Here is a 24,269-nt window from a genome sequence, read left to right as displayed (position 1 = left end):
ATCAATAAATAATTAAGCTTGCTTAAAATATGTGTAATTATTTATTACATTTTAAGTATGCTAAATCATTACTAAAAAAAAATATAAAAATGCGTAATGTGTGAACCTTACGAATATGTTTGATTTCAATAAAGTTCGGGGTGCACTGACATCTAAATTTAAAATCATTCGATGATTTACTACTACATAAATACACAGTCAATTCAATTATTACGATTAAATCAATAAAGCATAGTAAAATTTGGGATCGCAGTCAGGAAAATTAAGATACTGATAACGTATATTCGCCACGACAACTTTGCGTGTGGTCAGTGTATCCTCTTGATATTGCCATAATCTTTGGTTTGCCTAACTATCCAAGATGGCGACGCTTGTGGGGCTGCGTGCCTGTTTCTCTGGTAAAAATATTAGTTTCTTAGTGTACTTTGTGATTTCTTTTGATTGCACTGAAGCTAATTAAGCCACAGAACCATTATTTACTGAGGATAAATGTAAGCAATTAAATATAGGAGGTGATGCTGTCTCTTCCGATAGCACAGCAAGGTCACGTTATCACGGTGAGGGTTAGCTTAGCTAACGATATGATGCGGATACAGTCTGAGACAAAGAAGTGCCTTTAAAAATGTCCAAAAAATAGACATTTTGATACATAAACATACACTTCACCTAAAGAACAACGTCGTGTAGTGATCACAGTTGGTTCAGATGGCTTGTTCGTTTGTTAGGTGCTGCAGAGCTTCTTGAAGCTTGATGAAAAGCTAAACTCTAATCCTGTGAAGTTGATTACCTAACATTTAGATTGTTGGTGTAGTTCAGTCAAAAGTTACATCGATACAGTCATGTTGCTTAGTGCTTTGAAATTCTGAGGTGCAACAACATTGAATACGGAACAACAAAACAGGCAACTATTACACAAGTGGCGAAAATGAGCAGACACTGGTTTATTTGCGTGGAAATTAGTCTGGTGTGTTCCAGACTTGAAGTGAACACGTCAGATTAATGACAATGTTTTAAAGCATAAATGCAATCTTAATGAGCCTTTAATAATAAAGGCTCATTATTATTAATGAGCCTTTATTACTGTGGCCTATTAAGATCAGAGGTGTGCTTAACAAGATTATGCACAATTTCTTCGAAAAATAATAATAAAAGATAGCTTCCAAACTAAAGTAAATGTTATTTTTCCACATATCACACAAAATTGTTTTTTTTTCTTCTTTTTTCACCTGAACACCAGGTATGTAGTTTGAGCTTCATTGCATTCATACAAAAACCTGATATAGAAATAGATACCATAATCTAATACATTTTTTTTAACAAAAAGACATTGGTTATTTATACCTCATATTATTAAATTGGTACACAGAGGCAACAAAAAGCTCAGATTAAATTTTGATTAAAATTAAAGTCCTTCTTGCTCAGAATATTGTTGATCAACAACGATACCCCAAAGAACTTGCCTGGAGAGAATTGTGAAAATAATATTATGTATTTTAATACTTTTCTCATAAAATAAATAATGAAATGGTGAAAACAGAAAAAAAGCCATGTTTTCAGCTGGGAAAAAAAACTACCTTCACAAACTACAGCAATAATCTAAAACAAATGTAACATTTTAACACATTTGTTATCTTCCGCCCTCAGCCCTACAGCTTACTTCGCCGAGCCTTCTGCACAGCTCGTTCAAACTCGTAAGAAACCAGACGGATTGTCACTTTCGGGCCCGGTCAGTTCGGATTTTAGCGTCTGAGTCCTGGTTTGTCTTTTTCCCTGCAGTGCGCTGTGCCTCTGAGTCGGCGGACCTTCGCAGTCGAGGCCAAGAAGACGTACACCAGAGAGAAGCCTCATGTGAACATAGGAACCATCGGCCACGTCGATCACGGCAAAACCACCCTCACCGCAGCCATCACAAAAGGTAGAATCCCTTCGGATTAAAACCCGTGACATCCAGTAAGTCTTCCCTTATTATTTATTTCTGTATCGTCACCTCCTTTTTTTGTCAGTGCTCGCTGATGCTGGTGGTACAAATTACAAAAAATACGAGGACATAGACAATGCTCCAGAGGAAAAGGCCAGAGGAATTACCATCAACGCCTCTCATGTGGAGTACACGACAGCCAACAGACATTACGCCCACACAGACTGCCCTGGCCACGCCGATTACGTCAAGGTAATCTGCTTTGCTTCTCCCCGGCACATGGCCTGACTTTTACACTTAACGTTGCTCTGACGGAAGAGTCTCTTCATCCATCTTTCCATCCCTTAATTCTGCCGTAAGGAGGCAAAAGTGGCCCGAGACCAAAAAAAAAAGTTCTGGATCCCCCCCTGCTCTCCGTCTTTCAGAACATGATCACGGGCGCAGCCCAGATGGACGGCTGCATCCTGGTGGTGGCGGCCACCGACGGCCAGATGCCTCAGACCCGGGAGCACCTCCTGCTGGCCAGGCAGATTGGCGTTGAGCACGTGGTGGTTTTCATCAACAAGGCCGACGCCGTGGAGGACAAGGAGATGCTGGAGCTGGTGGAGATCGAGATGCGCGAGTTGCTCACGGAGTTCGGCTACGACGGCGAGAACACTCCCATTGTGATCGGCTCTGCCCTCTGCGCCCTGGAGGTAGGATGTGGACGCACCTTGTGTTTTATCGGTTTGCTTAGTATTGACTAAAATCATCAGCCTGACGTGTCCCGGTTGTTTCGTGTTGCTGATGCTGTTGCCCCATGTTAGAACAAGCAGCCTGAACTGGGAGAAACCGCAGTGATGAAACTCCTGGAGGTTGTGGATTCCTACGTTCCTCTGCCCAAAAGAGAGCTGGAAAAGCCTTTCCTCCTGCCCATCGAAGGGGTTTTTTCTATCCCAGGTAAGCTCCTCTCATACACTCGGGGTATGTCTTTACACATAAAGTGCAAACGTATCTGTCGTATTTAGCACACTGGAAGTAATGAACACAAATCCAAACTTTAGGCAGAGGGACCGTCGTGACCGGGACATTGGAGAGAGGCCTGATAAAGAAAGGAGACGACTGTGAGTTTATGGGTCACAACCGTTCCTTCAAGACTGTGGTTACAGGTGAGCGACTCCATCTTGTGACATCAAATAAAATGTGTATGATGTATCAGCAGATCTAAGGGAGCCAATATGGTGGCCTTGCAACAGCATTTGCTCTTTTTTTAAATTTTTTTTATTATTTTGTCATGTAGCACCCACAAACCTCGATTGTATTTTATAGTTAAAATCTGAAAGGTGTGGCATGCATTTCTAATCATGACTATTCACTCAGATGAATGGAGAGTCTGGCACGTACTACTCAGGAGGAAGCTGATGATAAACGCATATCATTTTCATTCATAAAAAAATTGGAGTATCATGCAGACTTTTTCCATCCACTTAATAGATGATGCAGTACTTTATGTTGACCTTTCATAAAATCCCAATAAAAGAAAAAAAATAAATAAAGTTTGTCCTTTGTAATGGGACAAAGTGTGAGAACAGTTCGAGGGGCGTATGCTTGTTTTACAACGTCGAAGCACCCGGCCTGCTGCAACATGTGGGCTTTTACACGGAAACTTCTTCAACATGATGAGTGAAGCCGTCTGCCGGTGTCGGGTTCAGGTATCGAGATGTTCCACAAGTCTCTGGACCGGGCCGAGGCCGGCGATAACCTGGGCGCTCTGGTTCGAGGCCTGAAGAGGGAAGACGTGAGGAGAGGGATGGTGATGTGTAAGCCGGGGTCCATCATGCCTCACCAGAAGGTCAAAGCACAGGTGTGTCTCTTTAAATAATCACTTACTAATGACGTCTAATTCAGATTTTTTATTTTTTTATAGTCCTTTCTAATTCATTCCTGGTGCACACTCTCACTCTGGAGAGGTTATAAGGTCAAGACCGCTAAGTTGGCGAAGTTGTTTTATGATGAAATCAAATCCCTCTGATTACCCACAAACCACATCTGTGTTATAAAAGCCTTTGTAGGTTTCAGCAGAAGTCAAACTTTTGGATTCAATTAACCCCAAGCAGCGTATGCTTCTCCAAAATATTTCATCAACGAATCTTTATTTTTAGTTTGCGTCAGTTTGAAACGAGGGTTATTAGCTAACACGATTCACAGCGTGTCTAATGTTTTCCAGGTTTATATTCTGAGTAAAGAGGAGGGAGGCCGACACAAGCCGATCGTCACCAACTTCATGCCCATCATGTTTTCCCTCACCTGGGACATGGCCTGTAGGATCGTTCTACCTGCAGACAAGGTGAGCATCTTCCAGGGTTGTTGTCTCAATTCGACCGGGTCGAGAGTCTAAGTTGCAAATCGGGTTGTTGCCGGACGATGACTGTGTTGCTCTGTTTAAGGAAATGGTGATGCCAGGAGAGGACATGTTGATGAATCTGACGCTTCGCCAGCCCATGGTGCTGGAGAAAGGCCAGAGGTTCACTCTGAGAGACGGAAACAAAACCATCGGTACCGGCCTGGTCACAGAAATCCTGACCATGACAGACGAAGATCAGTTCAACTGGGGCTGAAGGGGAAAGTCCGCAGAGATGGCTGGGCGGGGATGGGGAGGGATCTGTTCGGGGGACGGCTGGGAGTTTGTCGAGTCAGATGAATTTATTCAACAGAAACACAGAAAACTGAAATAAAAGCTGAGATAACACAGAAAAAAACGCAAGCATGTGTTAAGCAGTTCCTCTCAACCAAAATACCTATAATGTGCAACTTAGACTGTATTGGTCAAAATGGTCATTTGTGTAATAAAATGTATTTAATAATAAAACTGCCCTGTTTGTTTTGTGGTGCTTGGTATCACCAGCTGAATGTTTTCCTGTAAAGTTTAATGTCTCAAACATGGAATGAAATTATTATAAATTTTTGCTAAATCCTGAAAAATATTGCATATCGAACAAGTCTTGCGGCAAAATTGAGATTATGTAGCATACAGGTGTGCATGCTATTGTGGTGTTGTACCACAAGAGGGCAGCAGAGGTGCCTGAAACAAAGTTTATATTCTCGTTTTTAGAATAGAAATATCCTTTATTGTTCTGTCGGAGAATTTCATGTGTACTAGTGAGAAGCAAATCGAAGAATGTAGGTAAACACGAAGCTAAAAATATTAAAAGAACTAAAAATTGAAAGAAGAGACTGCAATGCAGGGGCAAATTTACAGCAGAAAAAAATAATACTGTACAGTTATAAATAGCTCCGATTAAAATAAATGTAAAAGAAAATGACATGTTTAAGAAAAAGAAAAATATAGAGATTTTTTGCTTTTATTTTTTATTTTATATGTCAGTTTTGGTACTTCATAGTTGAGAGCATATACAAAAGTTATTTTACACGTTTTTTTTTAGATTTGCCTAAAATTTGAGAATATTCCTAATCTTGTTTCACTTCTGAAATATTGAAAACACAAACACAATCTGAAGTATAAATGTGCAGGTTTTATATTTTTTATTATTTTTTCAAAAGATCCCACTCACCAACACCTCAAAAGCGTCAATAAATTAACTGTAAAGTCAAATATAAAATGATTTTAAAAACAAAAACGTGACAAGCAGAAACACCCGTGAATACAACTTAAAAAAAAAAAGCTAATTTGCATAAAACCGAAAATTATTAGTCGTTAATGTTATATTAGTGAAAACATTTATAGTCTTAATAAATGTATTTATTCTTATAGCGTTCTGCAGGCCCGGAAGTGAAAGCAGTGAAATGCTAATTCGATAATATTAAAACATTTAGTACATGACATAGAGCATATAGTAAGCATACACTTCAGTAAATACACATATTTGTGTTCAAAACTATTCCTTTTTTTTATTGGTCTCATGTAATATTTTAATCTTAAATGTCATGTTCTCATAAACTGTTAGTGGAAAGCCATCGTAGCAGAAGTACAGGCTTGACTCGGTGAAATGAATTACTGAACTCAATAAACTTTTTAAAAATATTCAAGTTTATTGAATGTGACTTTGTATCATACAATATTTCCTTTCAGACTATAGCTGCGAAGAGACCTTAAAAATGCAGGATTTTATGACATATAATTCATGACTGTAATAATACATTTTGACAATTAGAATGACCTGGATCGGAACAAAACTTATTCATAACCTTTTGAGGATCTCCACATTTTCCATACACCACGTGTTTAATTGGAGAGAACATCACGTGCATGTTTAGTGTTGTTTTCCAGTATAAAATACACGTCTTCTGTATTTCGCTCCATCTGATTATCCAGCCTGTTCTGACCTTTTTCTGAAGAAAAACATCCTCACAGCTTGATGCTGCCACCACCTCGCATGTGGGCCAAAAAAAAAAAAAAAAAAAAACCCCCCCCCACGCTTTCCAGTTTTTTTCTTTTTTTTTTTTTTTTAAACATATTCTTTTCCTTGTGCCTCAAAATTTTAACACACTCTGTGAAATATACCGTCTCCAGGTTTGCATCCTGATCGTGTCCCGGAGGTCAGAGCAGCGGTCGGTACTCCGGCTGCTCGTCAGACGTTCTTCAGTTGCCGTGTTTGCTGTCGGTATTCGAGTCAGAGTCTCCTGTAATCCAATCAGCCTCCCGCTGTAATCAAATCCCGAACGTCTGCAGCGGTCAAGGGCCAGGAGCAAAGAGCACCGCTGAGTGATGTGCTCAGCTGGAGGACCCATGTTTCCAGGAGCTAAATATCTCAGGGCATCAGACAGTGAGAGATCTCTACATGTTTCACCAACAGTTGAAGCAGCAAATGCGATTCAAGCAACTCCTGCAACGAGTTTTTCCACTTGTTAGTTTTAACAACTGCTCACGTTGCAGATGTAACGGGGTTTTATTTTGCCAGTGAAGTTTGTCAAGATTTGATTGGTCGTTCTTTGAGTTTGCTTTGTTTGGTCGGGAAGTTGTTTCTCCAGAAATTTATTGGCGTTTTAAGTTCCGTTATCCTGCACTTGGCAGTTGGTGGTTACCATAGTAACCGGTAACTGACAGCTCAGCGCCCTTTTTCTGACCTCTGATGGCTTTTTATACTGTAGACTGAAAGTGAACTGCTATTAAGTTGGGAATGATTCAAGTTTAATTTGGTACAAGCACAAAGAAAGATACTTTTTTTCTTCTTCTTCAACGATTAAAACTGTTGAAACGATTTTCAGATGCAACTGTCCTAGAGATGCTTGGAAATAGGACCAAAAAGTAACACGAGTTCATATGAAGTCATTTCGAAGCAGTTAGATAACACCTTATCCCGTTCTGATCAGCCCTATTGCCAGTTTCCTTTGTCAGCTTTTCCCCACCCAGGGTGGATTTTTCTTCCATCCTAAAGTTCATCGTCTTTAACCTTCAAGCTGCTCACGCCCACAAGAAGAATAACACAATGCCACCCAAACCTTTTGATGCCAGTGGTTGTTGGAAAAAGGACCTGCAATGAAATATCAAGAAAATGCTAAGAGTGGGTTTCCTTGGCGTGACCATGTCTTGATTATATGTCGACTCCTTGAGCCAAGAACAGCTTCGATATCTCGTTGCAATCGATAGAAAAAATATTTCCAAGCGAAAAGTGGATAAGTTATCTTACATGAGTGTCAATGAGTTGCTTTATTTATGAAGCCAGTTTAAAAAAAAATAGCACCAAAACATGTTTTGTACTAAATACTTGCAGATGTTTATTAGAGTTAGAAAAAATTGGTGCTTTTAATAGCTTAATTGAACCATTCTTATTCAAAGGTTATTTTGTTAAAAACTAGAATTGGGTGTGCAACTTAAATTGTTTCGTGGATTTAGCAGTAAGTTTGTCAAAATTATGCATGAAGGCTCTGTTATTTACAACCATCAAAAAGCTCCTAGCATAATTCTGGTTGGACGTGTGGATCTATTTCTTAGTCGAACAAGTAGAGCTCAGTTCAATCGATTGATTTCCTGTCACAGATACAGATACAGATTAATAAAATAAAGGTTATAGGTCCAAATTAGTTCCCATGTCTTTTTTGTGACCATTGTTCTGTTAGATCATCCAATTTGTTTTTCATTCAAGTTTCATCTGTTTGACACAAACTGATGCCGTCACATGAAAAGAAAAGGTCAGGATGTTAAAAAACAAACATCCAGGCTTGTAGCTNCTGATGATAAACGCATATCATTTTCATTCATAAAAAAATTGGAGTATCATGCAGACTTTTTCCATCCACTTAATAGATGATGCAGTACTTTATGTTGACCTTTCATAAAATCCCAATAAAAGAAAAAAAAAAAATAAAGTTTGTCCTTTGTAATGGGACAAAGTGTGAGAACAGTTCAAGGGGCGTATGCTTGTTTTACAACGTCGAAGCACCCGGCCTGCTGCAACATGTGGGCTTTTACACGGAAACTTCTTCAACATGATGAGTGAAGCCGTCTGCCGGTGTCGGGTTCAGGTATCGAGATGTTCCACAAGTCTCTGGACCGGGCCGAGGCCGGCGATAACCTGGGCGCTCTGGTTCGAGGCCTGAAGAGGGAAGACGTGAGGAGAGGGATGGTGATGTGTAAGCCGGGGTCCATCATGCCTCACCAGAAGGTCAAAGCACAGGTGTGTCTCTTTAAATAATCACTTACTAATGACGTCTAATTCAGATTTTTTATTTTTTTATAGTCCTTTCTAATTCATTCCTGGTGCACACTCTCACTCTGGAGAGGTTATAAGGTCAAGACCGCTAAGTTGGCGAAGTTGTTTTATGATGAAATCAAATCCCTCTGATTACCCACAAACCACTTCTGTGTTATAAAAGCCTTTGTAGGTTTCAGCAGAAGTCAAACTTTTGGATTCAATTAACCCCAAGCAGCGTATGCTTCTCCAAAATATTTCATCAACGAATCTTTATTTTTAGTTTGCGTCAGTTTGAAACGAGGGTTATTAGCTAACACGATTCACAGCGTGTCTAATGTTTTCCAGGTTTACATTCTGAGTAAAGAGGAGGGAGGCCGACACAAGCCGATCGTCACCAACTTCATGCCCATCATGTTTTCCCTCACCTGGGACATGGCGTGTAGGATCGTTCTACCTGCAGACAAGGTGAGCATCTTCCAGGGTTGTTGTCTCAATTCGACCGGGTCGAGAGTCTAAGTTGCAAATCGGGTTGTTGCCGGACGATGACTGTGTTGCTCTGTTTAAGGAAATGGTGATGCCAGGAGAGGACATGTTGATGAATCTGACGCTTCGCCAGCCCATGGTGCTGGAGAAAGGCCAGAGGTTCACTCTGAGAGACGGAAACAAAACCATCGGTACCGGCCTGGTCACAGAAATCCTGACCATGACAGACGAAGATCAGTTCAACTGGGGCTGAAGGGGAAAATCCGCAGAGATGGCGGGGCGGGGGCGGGGAGGGATCTGTTCGTGGGACGGCTGGGAGTTTGTCGAGTCAGATGAATTTATTCAACAGAAACACAGAAAACTGAAATAAAAGCTGAGATAACACAGAAAAAAACGCAAGCATGTGTTAAGCAGTTCCTGTCAACCAAAATACCTATAATGTGCAACTTAGACTGTATTGGTCAAAATGGTCATTTGTGTAATAAAATGTATTTAATAATAAAACTGCCTTGTTTGTTTTGTGGTGCTTGGTATCACCAGCTGAATGTTTTCCTGTAAAGTTTAATGTCTCAAACATGGAATGAAATTATTATAAATTTTTGCTAAATCCTGAAAAATATTGCATATCGAACAAGTCTTGCGGCAAAATTGAGATTATGTAGCATACAGGTGTGCATGCTATTGTGGTGTTGTACCACAAGAGGGCAGCAGAGGTGCCTGAAACAAAGTTTATATTCTCGTTTTTAGAATAGAAATATCCTTTATTGTTCTGTCGGAGAATTTCATGTGTACTAGTGAGAAGCAAATCGAAGAATGTAGGTAAACACGAAGCTAAAAATATTAAAAGAACTAAAAATTGAAAGAAGAGACTGCAATGCAGGGGCAAATTTACAGCAGAAAAAAATAATACTGTACAGTTATAAATAGCTCCGATTAAAATAAATGTAAAAGAAAATGACATGTTTAAGAAAAAGAAAAATATAGAGATTTTTTGCTTTTATTTTTTATTTTATATGTCAGTTTTGGTACTTCATAGTTGAGAGCATATACAAAAGTTATTTTACACGTTTTTTTTTAGATTTGCCTAAAATTTGAGAATATTCCTAATCTTGTTTCACTTCTGAAATATTGAAAACACAAACACAATCTGAAGTATAAATGTGCAGGTTTTATATTTTTTATTATTTTTTCAAAAGATCCCACTCACCAACACCTCAAAAGCGTCAATAAATTAACTGTAAAGTCAAATATAAATGATTTTAAAAACAAAAACGTGACAAGCAGAAACACCCGTGAATACAACTTGGAAAAAAAGCTAATTTGCATAAAACCGAAAATTATTAGTCGTTAATGTTATATTAGTGAAAACATTTATAGATTTAATAAATGTATTTATTCTTACAGCGTTCTGCAGGCCCGGAAGTGAAAGCAGTGAAATGCTAATCCGATAATATTAAAACATTTAGTATATGACATAGAGCATATATTAAGCATACACTTCAGTAAATACACATATTTGTGTTCAAAACTATTCCTTTTTTTTATTGGTCTCATGTAATATTTTAATCTTAAATGTCATGTTCTCATAAACTGTTAGTGGAAAGCCATCGTAGCAGAAGTACAGGCTTGACTCGGTGAAATGAATTACTGAACTCAATAAACTTTTTAAAAATATTCAAGTTTATTGAATGTGACTTTGTATCATACAATATTTCCTTTCAGACTATAGCTGCGAAGAGACCTTAAAAATGCAGGATTTTATGACATATAATTCATGACTGTAATAATACATTTTGACAATTAGAATGACCTGGATCGGAACAAAACTTATTCATAACCTTTTGAGGATCTCCACATTTTCCATACACCACGTGTTTAATTGGAGAGAACATCACGTGCATGTTTAGTGTTGTTTTCCAGTATAAAATACACGTCTTCTGTATTTCGCTCCATCTGATTATCCAGCCTGTTCTGACCTTTTTCTGAAGAAAAACATCCTCACAGCTTGATGCTGCCACCACCTCGCATGTGGGCCAAAAAAAAAAAAAAAAAAAAACCCCCCCCCACGCTTTCCAGTTTTTTTCTTTTTTTTTTTTTTTTAAACATATTCTTTTCCTTGTGCCTCAAAATTTTAACACACTCTGTGAAATATACCGTCTCCAGGTTTGCATCCTGATCGTGTCCCGGAGGTCAGAGCAGCGGTCGGTACTCCGGCTGCTCGTCAGACGTTCTTCAGTTGCCGTGTTTGCTGTCGGTATTCGAGTCAGAGTCTCCTGTAATCCAATCAGCCTCCCGCTGTAATCAAATCCCGAACGTCTGCAGCGGTCAAGGGCCAGGAGCAAAGAGCACCGCTGAGTGATGTGCTCAGCTGGAGGACCCATGTTTCCAGGAGCTAAATAACTCAGGGCATCAGACAGTGAGAGATCTCTACATGTTTCACCAACAGTTGAAGCAGCAAATGCGATTCAAGCAACTCCTGCAACGAGTTTTTCCACTTGTTAGTTTTAACAACTGCTCACGTTGCAGATGTAACGGGGTTTTATTTTGCCAGTGAAGTTTGTCAAGATTTGATTGTTCGTTCTTTGAGTTTGCTTTGTTTGGTCGGGAAGTTGTTTCTCCAGAAATTTATTGGCGTTTTAAGTTCCGTTATCCTGCACTTGGCAGTTGGTGGTTACCATAGTAACCGGTAACTGACAGCTCAGCGCCCTTTTTCTGACCTCTGATGGCTTTTTATACTGTAGACTGAAAGTGAACTGCTATTAAGTTGGGAATGATTCAAGTTTAATTTGGTACAAGCACAAAGAAAGATACTTTTTTTCTTCTTCTTCAACGATTAAAACTGTTGAAACGATTTCCAGATGCAACTTATGTCCTAGAGATGCTTGGAAATAGGACCAAAAAGTAACACGAGTTCATATGAAGTCATTTCGAAGCAGTTAGATAACACCTTATCCCGTTCTGATCAGCCCTATTGCCAGTTTCCTTTGTCAGCTTTTCCCCACCCAGGGTGGATTTTTCTTCCATCCTAAAGTTCATCGTCTTTAACCTTCAAGCTGCTCACGCCCACAAGAAGAATAACACAATGCCACCCAAACCTTTTGATGCCAGTGGTTGTTGGAAAAAGGACCTGCAATGAAATATCAAGTAAATGCTGAGAGTGGGCTTCCTTGGCGTGACCATGTCTTGATTATATGTCGACTCCTTGAGCCAAGAACAGCTTCGATATCTCGTTGCAATCGATAGAAAAAATATTTCCAAGCGAAAAGTGGATAAGTTATCTTACATGAGTGTCAATGAGTTGCTTTATTTATGAAGCCAGTTTAAAAAAAATAGCACCAAAACATGTTTTGTACTAAATACTTGCAGATGTTTATTAGAGTTAGAAAAAATTGGTGCTTTTAATAGCTTAATTGAACCATTCTTATTCAAAGGTTATTTTGTTAAAAACTAGAATTGGGTGTGCAACTTAAATTGTTTCGTGGATTTAGCAGTAAGTTTGTCAAAATTATGCATGAAGGCTCTGTTATTTACAACCATCAAAAAGCTCCTAGCATAATTCTGGTTGGACGTGTGGATCTATTTCTTAGTCGAACAAGTAGAGCTCAGTTCAATCGATTGATTTCCTGTCACAGATACAGATACAGATTAATAAAATAAAGGTTATAGGTCCAAATTAGTTCCCATGTCTTTTTGTGACCATTGTTCTGTTAGATCATCCAATTTGTTTTTCATTCAAGTTTCATCTGTTTGACACAAACTGATGCCGTCACATGAAAAGAAAAGGTCAGGATGTTAAAAAACAAACATCCAGGCTTGTAGCTGTAGCTTAAAGTAGAAGATGCTGGGGCAGCAGTGAAAGGAGTTTAAAATTAGCGCCGAATAAGAAAGGAGCAATTCTTTCAACTCAAATGTCCACTTAAGAAACTTTTTTTTTTTTTTTTTTGCTAAGAACGCATATAGAAAAGATGAAATTGCCTCCACCTTAAAAACGTTGAAATGTGGCTGAGAAAAAGGTGAACACAAATCCACATAAAGAGATCTACCCAAATGTGTTTGAAAGGCAGCTGGGATGAATCAGTTGGGATAACCAAGCGATAATTTTAATGTTTTCATTTAGACTTAGACGGGACCTGTGGGCTGAAACAACTTCGGTTTTCACTTTTATTTATTTGTTTTTGGGGGTTGAGTAGTAACATGAATATCAAAGATATTTCATGGTCAAACAAGGCAAGAACTGAGCTGCTTGACCACAATGATAAGAAATATGTTGGGTAGGGGCAAAACGAGGACTTCAAACAACATGCATGGTTATGGTAGCATCATGCTGTGTGTTTTTTTCCCCCCTCCCAAAAAAACCTCAAAGTCAATAGAATAATGAAGGAGAGCTTCCGTCAAGTTCCTTATTTTTCCTGCAAATCTTCAAGTAGGTGGCAGAAACTTGGACGCACCATCAGGGTGTTCCAACATGATGACAAACACACATCAAAGCTGGGTTTAGAGTGGAAAAGGCAGACTCAGATTCACCGTCTGGGATGAACCTGGCCAAAGTGCCAAAGATAAGGAACAGAACACAGCCATGTGAAGAAGCAGCCGAACTTGTAATGGTCTGCAGCTCGCCTAAAGAACCTGCAGAACATTTTAAGATAAAGAGGAAGCTCTTCTGCTTGGAAGAAAATCATTAAGAAATTGAAGGTGGTTTAAAACCTCTGCGCAGAACAGTAAATCACTCAAAGGAACAAATTTTATTAGCATACTTTTTTTTTTCCTGAGACCATTAACTCATTAAGACTCATTAAATTCTGACAGTAATCACTAATTTGACGGCAGCTCATTAGCAGCAAATAAACGATGTTGTGCCGAAGCGTCAGGACTTCTTCGTCGAGGCGCAGGAGCTGCAGCTGCCAGCGGAGCGTCGTGTTCCTCTGCCCTCCACCTCTCTCTGTCGGCTGAAGGGAAGCACAGATAGCTGCCACAATTAGGGCTGAGTGCGGCTTTCAGCAGCCCACTCTGCGCGCTCAGAGACCGACCCCGCATGACTTCTCGTCCTCCGACACATGCCGAGTGGGTGGGAGACATCTCCTCCATCACGCGGCTCATCTCGGAGGATGCAGCTCCACGGAAGTGACAAGTAATGTTCTCATTTAATCTACCAAGAAAAAGGTAGATGTTTATCTGCAGCTTGATGCCTTTTTGGCGTCACATGTGTCAGGTCAATTAGTAAAACCGATCTGACGTCTGAAGGCAGGACCGGGACGCGAATGTGTTTCTAGTATTTCCTTCCTGGAAGGACAGAAAGAAGTCTGTTGCCGTCTGAAAATCTATCTCACGCCTCCAGAACCTCAACACATGCTCTCATGTTACGACCCTTCTGCATTCTTGTTATCTGTGTGCCACCCCCTTTTTCTCAGCTTCCACTAAATAAAATCCAGTGCAGCCAGCTGCTTTCAGACGTCGGGTAACAACCGCACACAAATCACGCCGGCCATTGTAACTCTGGAAGAGCTACAGATTTCTTTTTTATATAGAGAAAAATGCAAATAATAATAATAATAATAATAATAATAATAATAATAATAATAATTTCACTGTGTTCTTTGTTTAGCTGCTTACCAATAGCTTAGCATGCATTGTTTTAATAAAATGCACAAAATCATCAAAGCTTTGCAGGAAAATGGATCTGAAAAAAGATTAAAAACTTGTCAAAATCAATGAGTGGCTGTGTCAAAGTTTGCTATTGTGTTAACCTTGCAGGATGTTTGTGTTCTATATGTGAAATTAGAATGAAAGGGGAAAAAATATGGTTAGCAAAAAATAAACACATTTTACATTTTATCGATCAGTTTCCATTTCCATGAGATTCTAATTGAACAGTGAAAAATGCACCCTAGAAACATGTTTAAAATACAGACTAAACTTGAGCTATTTAGCCAAGAAGGACAGAGAGGTAGAAATTTCAGCCTGGACGTGCAAAGAACTTAGATTGCTGCCTGATCTTGAGTGTGCGTTTCTGTGTCTGCGATGTGTTCTCTGAGCTCAACGTGAATGAAGAACAGCCACGTCTTCTCCATGTACATGGAAAGGCGTGCCTGCTGGGTTACATAAGAGTGAAAGCGGAGACCTTTGACCCCCGTCCCCCACCCCTCCCAGCCAGAGAGGGTTCAGCAAATCACCACCGTAAATTATAACCCGCTCCTGTTTTTCCAAGCAACTTGTTCATGCTTCCCCACCTGCTGATCTTATGTTAAAACTCAACACAGAGCAGGTGCTTGTTGTCGCTGTGGTGTCTGGCTGCAAGGAAGAAAAGGCAGAGAGGTTGGCTTTGTGGTGTTTTATTATAGTAATCTGTAGATTTTATTTGTACTCTGCGCATTTCCAGGTAGTTGTTGTTTCACACAACAAAGTAAAACGAAACAAGGCAAAAATCAGAATAATTCGGATACATTCAGTGGAAGACATCGAGAACAAATAAATCGTCTTTGAACATTATTTCAATCTTTTCAGCAAAAATATATGGAGAAATTATGTTTTTTTTTCCTTTATTTTTTTTTTCTTCTTCACTTTTAAGTCAGAAAAACAGGGGGGAGGGGGAGATAAACAAACTATTTACAAAATGTTTTCCAGACAGCTGTACAGATTTAAACTTTTGTGTTTCTTCAGGAAGATCTGACCTCAGTGCAGAGGAACCACCCTTTGGTTTCCAGAGACGGCCGGTTCTGCTGCTTTCAGCACAAGTCAGCGAAACATATATATATTGAAAAAAACACAACAAATCTGCTGAAATGGGCGTCAGGTGCACAAAGCTAACCCACATAGAGCTTTTGGTTTGACTAATGGTGAGGAGAAAGTCATTCATCTCAGGAGAGAATCAGGAGTCCTAACTACAGGCTTTATTATTTATCTACTATAAGAAATACAAACAGTGAAGATGAACTGTTTAAAGTGTCTTTTAACAGTACTTTAGGAGTCTATTATGAGGTTTAGGGCCTAGGTTTAAAGTGTCTGTTTCTGTGGAGGGGCCAAATGTAATTTAGCAAATGATGTGGAGTTACATCAGCAGGTCATTTCAAATCAGGAGTCTTACTTAGATCAACTATGTGAGACACATAGTTGATCTTCCCCACCTCTATTCACATTAACAACAAATCAAAGGTTTCAGATTTTTTTCTTCTTCTTCTTCTTTTTGCATGGTTTGTTTCCAGTGAGAACAGATTGTGATGAGAACTGCTCAAATCTTGCAATGTTGCACATTTTAAATAACAGGACAGCATAAAATCTCCTCTGACATGATGACTCTGTCAAGTCAATTTAACGACAGCACACGTTTCTACCAAAAAGTGAGCCGTGCTTTTTGTTGGAAAACATTCAAGGATGAGGATGTTTTATTAAAAATGTGCATGCTTGATTTTTTTTTTCTTATTCCTATAATTTATCATTGTGTGTTTCATAACATTTCTCCTTGTTTTTGTGTAGTTTTTTATTTTTATTTTTTTCATTTTGGGCATTAGCTGAACGAGATTCCACCTCGCCTCTATAATCATAGATGAAGAGAGGTAAAACAAACAAATAAACAAAAAAACTTATTCTATATTTCCCTGACTCCCATACTGTGAAACTGTCTTCAGCAGCAAACTGTGCTGTGATTCCTCGGCAGAAGAGCCCCTTGTGTAATTCTTCTGAAAGCTGGAAGCGTCTATGTTAGAGGTCAGCGTTATTGGCACAATCTTTCACTTTGCTGGACTAGTTCAGGGGCCCCGGCTGCCATTTGGTTGGATGACATATCCTGATTAATATAAAAAAACTACAAGATGCTACAACTGCATTATACTATCTAAACAACATTTTTTTTTTTAAAAAAAGAAAACATTATCTTTGATTTTTTAGCAATTTGATATTTGTTGCATTTTGGCTCTTTTAGTAAGTACACATTTTATCATGATACACCACAAATTTCAATGTGCTTAACTGGGATTTTGTGATAAAACAACACAAAGGAGAGGCTGAAAGAAGTTATTTTTAGTTAGAAATAGGTCTGGACTTAGTTTGAGATTCAGTGACACAATGTGGAAAAGCTCAAGGTAGTGTGTGTTTATGACTTCAGGTGACTTTAAGATCTGTATTAATTTATAAAAAGGAGTTTTCCTAGTTAATTTGTCATTTATGTTTTTGTCCCTTTGGTCAAGGTGAGTTACTGGCATTACTTTGAGTCTTGGCAGTTGTTAAGGTATGATGCTGAGCTGAAAATCTGTTTAGTCTAAAAATTTGGCTTAGTAAATCAGCTGCACTGCAAAGTCATGTCATTTTGCAGCTGCATGTAGTCCAGTTGAAGCTGTGAACTTTTTCTCAAAATACATGTATGTATAAAACCATGTTGATTTTCATGCACTTCAGATTTAAGATCCTCGTCAGTAGGACAGTTTCCAATTGCATGTAATAAAGCTCATGAACCATCTCAGAAGGAAGAAAAAGTCGTGCATCCTGTGACGTTTTGAATTTATCCATTGCGTGGCAGGCATGGCGTACCACTGGTCTTCAAACCGTTACGAAGGCGTCCTCATCGGTGTCCCAGTGTCTACAGGACGACATTCACAAGCCGACCCACTTCAGCCATGACAGACCTTCTGTCAGCAGACAAAGGTTAAAGTGCGGATTCTCTTCGAGACGATGGCTGATTGCGGTCAGCTGGGGTTAGCTCCGACGGACAACTTTTGTCTTTTTCCGTCTCGGCGTCTCCATCCCCTTCCTCATCCCTGCTGATGAAGGCCAGCTCGTTCTCGTAGCAGAAGGAGTTGGCGCCAGACGTTGGGAATTTCCTCTCCTCCATGTCTTTGGCGCTGCACCTGGGCGTGGACGGCACCTCAAAGGTTTTGTGAAAGTAGGCGTAATCGATCCGGTACTGGCTCCTCTCCTCGAAGATGACGGGCTCGAAGCGGTGGCCCCACAGGACCTCAGACGGCAGGTAGGAGGTTCGCGCTTGCGTCGTCATGGCCGTTGCCTCCACCAGTCCTTCCAGGATGATCACAATCTCGAAGTCGGACATTTCCAGGTCTTGCTTGCTGATGCCAAACAGGGGACTCTCTTCGTCGATCTCATGGATGACAGTGAGGGGAGCGACCAAAAACAGGCGGTCGGTGCCTTTGTCGTAGCCAACGTTCATGTCGATTTGATCCAGGGGGATGTACTCGCCCTCCTCGGTGTAGCGGGGCTTCACCATCTGAGCCCGGACATGAGCCTCCACAATGTGGCTCTTCCTCAGGTTGGCAACCCTGAACATGAGGCACAGCTTCCCGTCCCGCATGGCGATCACCGCGTTGTGGCTGAACAGCAGAGTCTCGGCACGCTTCTTTGGCCGCGCCATCTTGGCCATGATGGCGCCAATCATGAAGGCGTCGATGATGCAGCCCATGATGGATTGAAAGACCACCATGAAGACGGCCGCTGGGCATTCCTCCGTCACGCAGCGAGCTCCGTAACCGATCGTCGTCTGGGTCTCGATGGAGAACAAGAAGGCCGTCACGAAGGTGTTTACCTGCGTGACGCAGGGAACAAAATCCCCCCTGTTCTTCTCCATGTCGCCGTGCAGGAGGCCGATGACCCAGAAGGCCAAGCCGAACGTCAGCCAGGACACCACAAACACCAGGCTGAACAGCAGGAACATGTACCGCCAGCGGATGTCCACGCAAGTGGTGAAAATGTCCGACATATACCTCTGGGACTTCTCGTCCATGTTTGAGAAGTGGATGTTGCACTGGCCGGTCTTGTTGACAAACCGGCTGTGGCCTTTGCGTCTCGTATGGATCTTGCCATTGCCAAAGCTGCCCACGGCCGGCATGGTGCCGAGTCTGAATCCTTCTTCTTCACAGGACAGAAAGCTGTGGTGGTGGTGGTGGTGGGCCCTTCCTACACTCATGCCGCAGTGAAACGCAGCCAGGGGGGCTTCACACAACAAGCCTGGCTCATGCACAGCTGAGCCCTCTGGCAGAGGTGCACAGCTCTGTTTGGTGACAACTTGGTAGCAGTCGTCAACTTCTGGGAAGGAGAGGACAGGCAGGATGTTATTATCACCAAGTACAAAGATGGAGCAGAAGAACAAGACAAAAACTAAGAGTGTGATGAAAAACATTTAACCAGTTGTCCTTTTAGTCCAAATGTTTCAAATTCAGTGTTCAGTCTTCATTCACTGAATAACTGTGACAGACATATTTCAGTGTTTTCAGTTTCAAACTTTGGCTTTTTCCCTTTGCCCTCCAAAGCGTCCTTTCGGCGACAATCGAGGCATTGATCTGTGTCTGACTTTCTCGTTTCTCCTCTTGCATGATCGGAAATACTCTGGTTCATACTATAAACATTTCAAAGCTCATCAAGGTACAGAAATAGCCAGCTAATTCAATGCCCTGCCACTTTATGTGACGTATCTTGTTTTTCCTCCAGCTGGCACAACTATTAGAGGCACTGGAGTACCGCGATGAGGCTGTGTGATTCCCTCGCGAGGCTGAAGTGGAACGTAATAGGGGCTAAAAAAAGATGGGGCAGAAAACTGGGTATTGAAACAGAGGTCAGCTCAGACACAAGTGGTTCAATGGCAGCCCTCAAAGTGATCACCAAAGATATTTAGTTTTAATAAAAATGGTTTGTAACAGTGCAGTGCCATCTACGTGCTTTAGAAAATGATTAACTCGACTTACCCTTAAAGTTTCAGGCATGTAATTACTATTGAATGAGTTAGTAGTAATTGAGATTTTTTTTTTTTTTAAACTGTCAGATTATCCATTTTGAAGCTAAGATAATGCTATTTTTGCAGACTCCTGTATGGACACCTTGTAATTTTTCAGTTTCAGAAACTGAACTTATAGTCACTGGCTGATTATTACTTTCCAGTGGGAGTTTCTAATCTCTTCGTCAGACTTTTATTTTATTCATACACTCTGTATTGAGCTAAAAGTATTCATCTCCTTTATCTATCCTGTTTTATCTTTTTCTTTTTCATATTACAACTCTTTTGTAGCCTCGAACAAGCTTTCCTAAAGTAATGCCCTTCCCCCTGCAGCTTCCCCCATCTGTGCTCAAGAAACCGTCAATGCAACATGACTCTGACAACATCCTAAAGTTTCCAGCTAAAGGTGCACAGAAATTGTTTGAGGATAACAAGGTGGATATTCTGGCGTGACCTAGTCAAAGCCCAGACCTCAATTCAATAGAGAACTTGTGGTAGGACTTGATGAGTGGTAAAATATCCCAATGAGTGAATACTTTTTTAGAACCATCGCATAAACAAAAATGTTTTCATTTTAAGCACTCTGAACTAAATTTAGAATCAGTTCTTTTTCAGGGGGAACATCGTCAAGCTTTTGTTGACGATGAACTGAATAATCCACTTTGAGTTTCAAAGTTTAAAATAAACCTGCTTTAAACTGGGCCGACTGCGATTGCGTGCAAAAATTCGTCTTACAATCGGAAAGTTGTTGGTTTGATTCCAACTTTCTCTTGCAATCTATGATTTATCTTTGTGTCAAGCAGCTAACATCTTTGTATGAATTTTGTGAGTGAAAATGGTGAGTGCAATTTGATGAATGCGGCAGCGTCCATTTCTACTTGTCTACAACTTTACTCCTGACATCTCTGCTGTGTTCCTTGGCCTTCATAGTGTTGTCTTTGCATTGGACAAAAACTGCTTCAATGTGTCTCACAATTAGATAAAAAATCAGTATTTTTATTGTGATAACTGGTCACTAGGAAATCCAAAAGGTATTACGAACATCTGGATGTTATTATGGAACCCCAAGTGTAAAATCAAGCTTATATGTGAAAAATTTCTAAAATAGTTTTGAGAAAAAAAAACAAAACAACAACCTCATCTTAACTCCTTTTTTCAGATAAGATTTGTTTTCTGTACATGCTGCGTAAATATATTTACATATTTTAATTTTTCCCTGTTTTTTATTGCGTTGCTGTCTGGGATCAACTTTTGCAAATAGTTGTAAAGTTTGTGATGACAAAGAAGCATTTATAATTTTACATAATAAGCCAACAAAGTGGCATCCTTGTAAAATCCAAAAAATGTATAATCTGTTCAACTTTGAGAGACTGCAATTCAGTAAGATGCTAACATAATTTGGACAATCGTTTCTCTCATTTTGAAATAGTTTCTGGACATCTGCTGGCCCCCAGACTGCAGGGGGGAGCAAGTTTAAGGGTTCACTTTGGTGGAGAAATGGCTAAGTATCCATTTGAATGATGGCATTTAGTAACAAAATGCAAATGTTTACTAAAAGCCGCCCTTTAGGTTTAAACATACTGTGCGTTTGAGTTGTAAATGGAGAGACTAATTTAATTTCTAAAAGCTGTTAGAAAAGAAAAAGAGAAACTGGTTTGCATAACAAAAAATGAACACTAATATCTGGGTCATTCTAGCAAAAATAGGAAAATATGCTTCCATTTCTTTGCTTTCTCTCATATTTCTCAGTTTAATGATGAAGGAATCATCAAATAAATATATTTGCAACAGATGTGCTTTTTTATCATTATTTGTTTTAATAAATCTTCTTGGTGGAGTCATGTAGTTTGTCCTGCCAGCGTCACCATCATGGATCTTGGATAACTCCCTGTTTCTACCCTTCATTTAACAGGTGCATGTAATAAAAAAAAAGTAGGGCAGGGACAAATTCACGATACTGGGACAAGCACTAATAAGTGTCAAACTGCTCTTTGAATTATAACAGCGGATTTGATTTTTCTGCGTGCTTTTAAACAATAGTTGCTGTTTCCTGATCATCTAGTTGCTAGGAAGCAGAATGTGAGTTTCGCAGGGATATTATTTTCTAATTTCTTGGTGCCAAAGCTCGTCTGCTTTCTCACAAATCACACTCTGCCTGCTGTGCTGTTATATTAATGCTAAGGAGACGGCAAGCGCTTTTCCTGCTGTGAATTGTTCTTACTGGAAATATATTTGAGTTGTGAGATGAGCAATGATCCAACGATAAATCCATCCTCACTGTGATGTGTTATTAAAAGAAAAACTCACCTTTTGTTCATGTGTTCTTGATAAAAGCAGATCTTTATTTTTCCTTCTTTTCCAAAGCTTCCAGGTTTTTTGTTTTTTTCACTAGCCAAATTGTTGCATGACTTTCCTCAAGCTCCTTCCTCTTTTTCTCTTCTGTTAAGGGTAAAACCACTCTATCATCCCGAGAAAGCAAAGCAAATAACCAGTTAATATCTTCATGTTTCCGTCTGATTTAAAATGATCTATTTCTCCACCAGAGCTGGAGAGGATCCCAATCTGTCCTGACGTCCAGGGGTCCAGAAACAGACCAAAAAAGAAAAAATAAATGTAAAAAATTACAGAAATACTTCAGCCAGGCTCTGAAGTCATAATTTTTTACTCTCAAAATAGAACAGCGGACTAATTAAATGCATTCATGGCCTGCTGGTCTGGTCTGGTCCAATCAACAATTCGACTCTTCACAGTTTATCCTCGCAGCAGCGGTGGCCGACAGTCTCTCCTCTTCCACGTGTCTCTCACTTTCTTGGTATATCTGCCATCTGATCTTGTTCTGCTGCATATCCCACTCCGTATCCCACATCCAGTGAACTATTGCTCACGGCTCATCTCTGGTCCTCCCCCTCCCTCTCACCGTGTCACTGTAGATACTTGGCATTTAGAAGTGACTACACACTCTTCCTCGGCGAATTGTTGATGATCGGCTGATGAGAACTGCTGATGAAAGGACCAACTGGTTCCGTCAGGTTTTAACACGTGCAAGCCTGACCCAAACATGATGAGTGGAAATGTTCTTATGAAACTGGTTTGACTATACAGCATTTGAATACAGAGAAAATACTTCCAGTGACTGGTTTGGTTTCCGTTTAGACTCATTTGGATATTGGAAATGTTCTGTTAGAATAGCAAATAGCTGATTTCTGAACTTCAATATTTTTCCATAATATATTGGTTATTTTGTTCTAAAACATGGACTCCCATGTTAAAATGGAAGGGTTTTAAAATGCATTAGACAAGTCTATTCAGGAAGAAGCTGCAAAAGATAAAAAATCAAAAACCTGGTTGCAAGTCTGCCCACAGCACCCAGTCTCTTTTAATATATGCCTACAATTAATGATAATAAACTTGATAAGCAACAGGGACATTATAAAGCTTGCAAAAACTGCACGTTTCTCCAAAATTTACTTAAAAAACCACTTCAGGGAAGCCTTTAAAGAAATCGTGAGCATCACTGAAGGAGCTGCTGGAATTTTTCGGTTGGTACTGATTCTATGTACAAAAACAATCTTCTGTATTTTCCATAAGTCCAAGTGAACACACAAGTTTGTCCTTTTTCTTGCAAAAACGACAAGAACAAAGTCGTTTCTGCCAAGAACCTAAATACTCTCTGGTGAGTCTCAAACTTCCCGTTTACTGCAGGATTTATGTATGAAGTTTGACTACCAGACACCAAAGAAGAAAACATTTCTGCCCGGATGACGTGTCCATCGCACCGAACTAAACCATGGCATGTTGTTCTTTTATGGATAAAAACAAACAAACTTGAATTTTATTCATTTTTGTCTTTCCGAGTTCAGCTTGTATGAAGGAAACCAAGATGTTGCTCCTCTAAATATAACACTAAAAAAAACAAAACAAAAAAAAAAAACACTCGAGCTAATAATTTTGAGAAAAACACATAAGCATTTTAAAACAACTTGAAAACTATTGTTGCTTCCTATGTAGATGTCCACTGTACAAAGTTACTGTCAGAACTGTAAATGGGTCACAGGTTCAGTTTGGAGACCAGATGGGGACGATGACGATGTAAAAGCGTGCCATGGGGACGGAGTAAACCCAGAGCCTCGTCGTTGTGTACCAAGCGAGTTATTTAAAGGCCTCCTCACTGCGGCAGCACAAACTGGGCCAGGTTCAGCCGGTTCCAGTGGTTGGTCACACTTGATCACCTTTCAGATGACCGGCACACGTCTGGATTATTTTTATCCATTTCAGAGCTGGGAGGTTTAACGCCGTCAGATGTGAGATGGGGGGGGGAGATGTTGAAATGACGACTTCACTTGTTGGTTGGTAGATTTTAATGTTGTTATTAAAACAAATTTAGACTCAAAGAGTTAGATATGTTCATCAGATCTTTATGTTTGAATTTGTACATTTTGTCATGGGTGTAACGTATTTTGAGACGCAAAACCCAAACTAATTTAGGAAAACAACATAAACAATTCAAAATTAATATGTAAATAAT

The 24,269-nt window shown here is 39.9% G+C and overlaps 3 protein-coding genes across 4 annotated transcripts; 2 read left to right on the top strand and 1 right to left on the bottom strand.

The window, feature by feature from the left end:
- Positions 1-329: 329 nt before the first annotated feature.
- Positions 330-4,767, top strand: LOC103145412 (elongation factor Tu, mitochondrial-like). Its single transcript, XM_007562843.2, has 10 exons — positions 330-398; positions 1,645-1,691; positions 1,777-1,915; positions 2,004-2,170; positions 2,344-2,613; positions 2,725-2,857; positions 2,962-3,066; positions 3,610-3,761; positions 4,125-4,244; positions 4,345-4,767. Exons 1-10 carry the CDS (start codon positions 362-364, stop codon positions 4,513-4,515), a joined length of 1,341 nt encoding a protein of 446 aa, XP_007562905.1. The 5' UTR covers positions 330-361; the 3' UTR covers positions 4,516-4,767.
- A 3,571-nt stretch (positions 4,768-8,338) lies between these two features.
- On the top strand, positions 8,339-9,418 carry LOC103145411 (elongation factor Tu, mitochondrial-like). Its single transcript, XM_007562842.2, has 3 exons — positions 8,339-8,532; positions 8,896-9,015; positions 9,116-9,418. The coding sequence occupies exons 1-3, from the start codon at positions 8,389-8,391 to the stop codon at positions 9,284-9,286; spliced, it is 435 nt and encodes a 144-aa protein (XP_007562904.1). The 5' UTR covers positions 8,339-8,388; the 3' UTR covers positions 9,287-9,418.
- A 6,783-nt stretch (positions 9,419-16,201) lies between these two features.
- On the bottom strand, positions 16,202-22,752 carry LOC103145410 (ATP-sensitive inward rectifier potassium channel 12-like). Of its 2 annotated transcripts, none has more exons than XM_007562841.2 (2): positions 22,052-22,752; positions 16,202-19,059 (listed from the first exon to the last, which is right to left on the bottom strand). In XM_007562841.2, exon 2 carries the CDS (start codon positions 18,938-18,940, stop codon positions 17,669-17,671), a length of 1,272 nt encoding a protein of 423 aa, XP_007562903.1. In that variant the 5' UTR covers positions 18,941-19,059; positions 22,052-22,752; the 3' UTR covers positions 16,202-17,668. The 2 variants fall into 2 exon arrangements, with proteins under 2 accessions (XP_007562903.1, XP_016532271.1); XM_016676785.1 differs by having other exon boundaries at positions 16,202-19,056.
- Between the last annotated feature and the right edge of the window lie 1,517 nt (positions 22,753-24,269).

Source organism: Poecilia formosa, unplaced genomic scaffold, assembly GCF_000485575.1.
Source record: "Poecilia formosa unplaced genomic scaffold, Poecilia_formosa-5.1.2 Scaffold142, whole genome shotgun sequence".
Lineage (NCBI taxonomy): Eukaryota > Metazoa > Chordata > Actinopteri > Cyprinodontiformes > Poeciliidae > Poecilia > Poecilia formosa.
This window is presented reverse-complemented; position numbering and strand designations above follow the sequence as displayed.

Coding starts and splice junctions, on each gene's coding strand:
- LOC103145411 (XM_007562842.2), top strand. CDS start 8,389: ATGTTCCACAAGTCTCTGGACCGGGCCGAGGCCGGCGATAACCTGGGC. Junction 8,533..8,895: donor ACCAGAAGGTCAAAGCACAG/GTGTGTCTCTTT, acceptor AATGTTTTCCAG/GTTTACATTCTGAGTAAAGA. Junction 9,016..9,115: donor TCGTTCTACCTGCAGACAAG/GTGAGCATCTTC, acceptor GCTCTGTTTAAG/GAAATGGTGATGCCAGGAGA.
- LOC103145410 (XM_007562841.2), bottom strand. CDS start 18,940: ATGAGTGTAGGAAGGGCCCACCACCACCACCACCACAGCTTTCTGTCC.
- LOC103145412 (XM_007562843.2), top strand. CDS start 362: ATGGCGACGCTTGTGGGGCTGCGTGCCTGTTTCTCTG. Junction 1,916..2,003: donor CACCGCAGCCATCACAAAAG/GTAGAATCCCTT, acceptor TTTTTTTGTCAG/TGCTCGCTGATGCTGGTGGT. Junction 4,245..4,344: donor TCGTTCTACCTGCAGACAAG/GTGAGCATCTTC, acceptor GCTCTGTTTAAG/GAAATGGTGATGCCAGGAGA.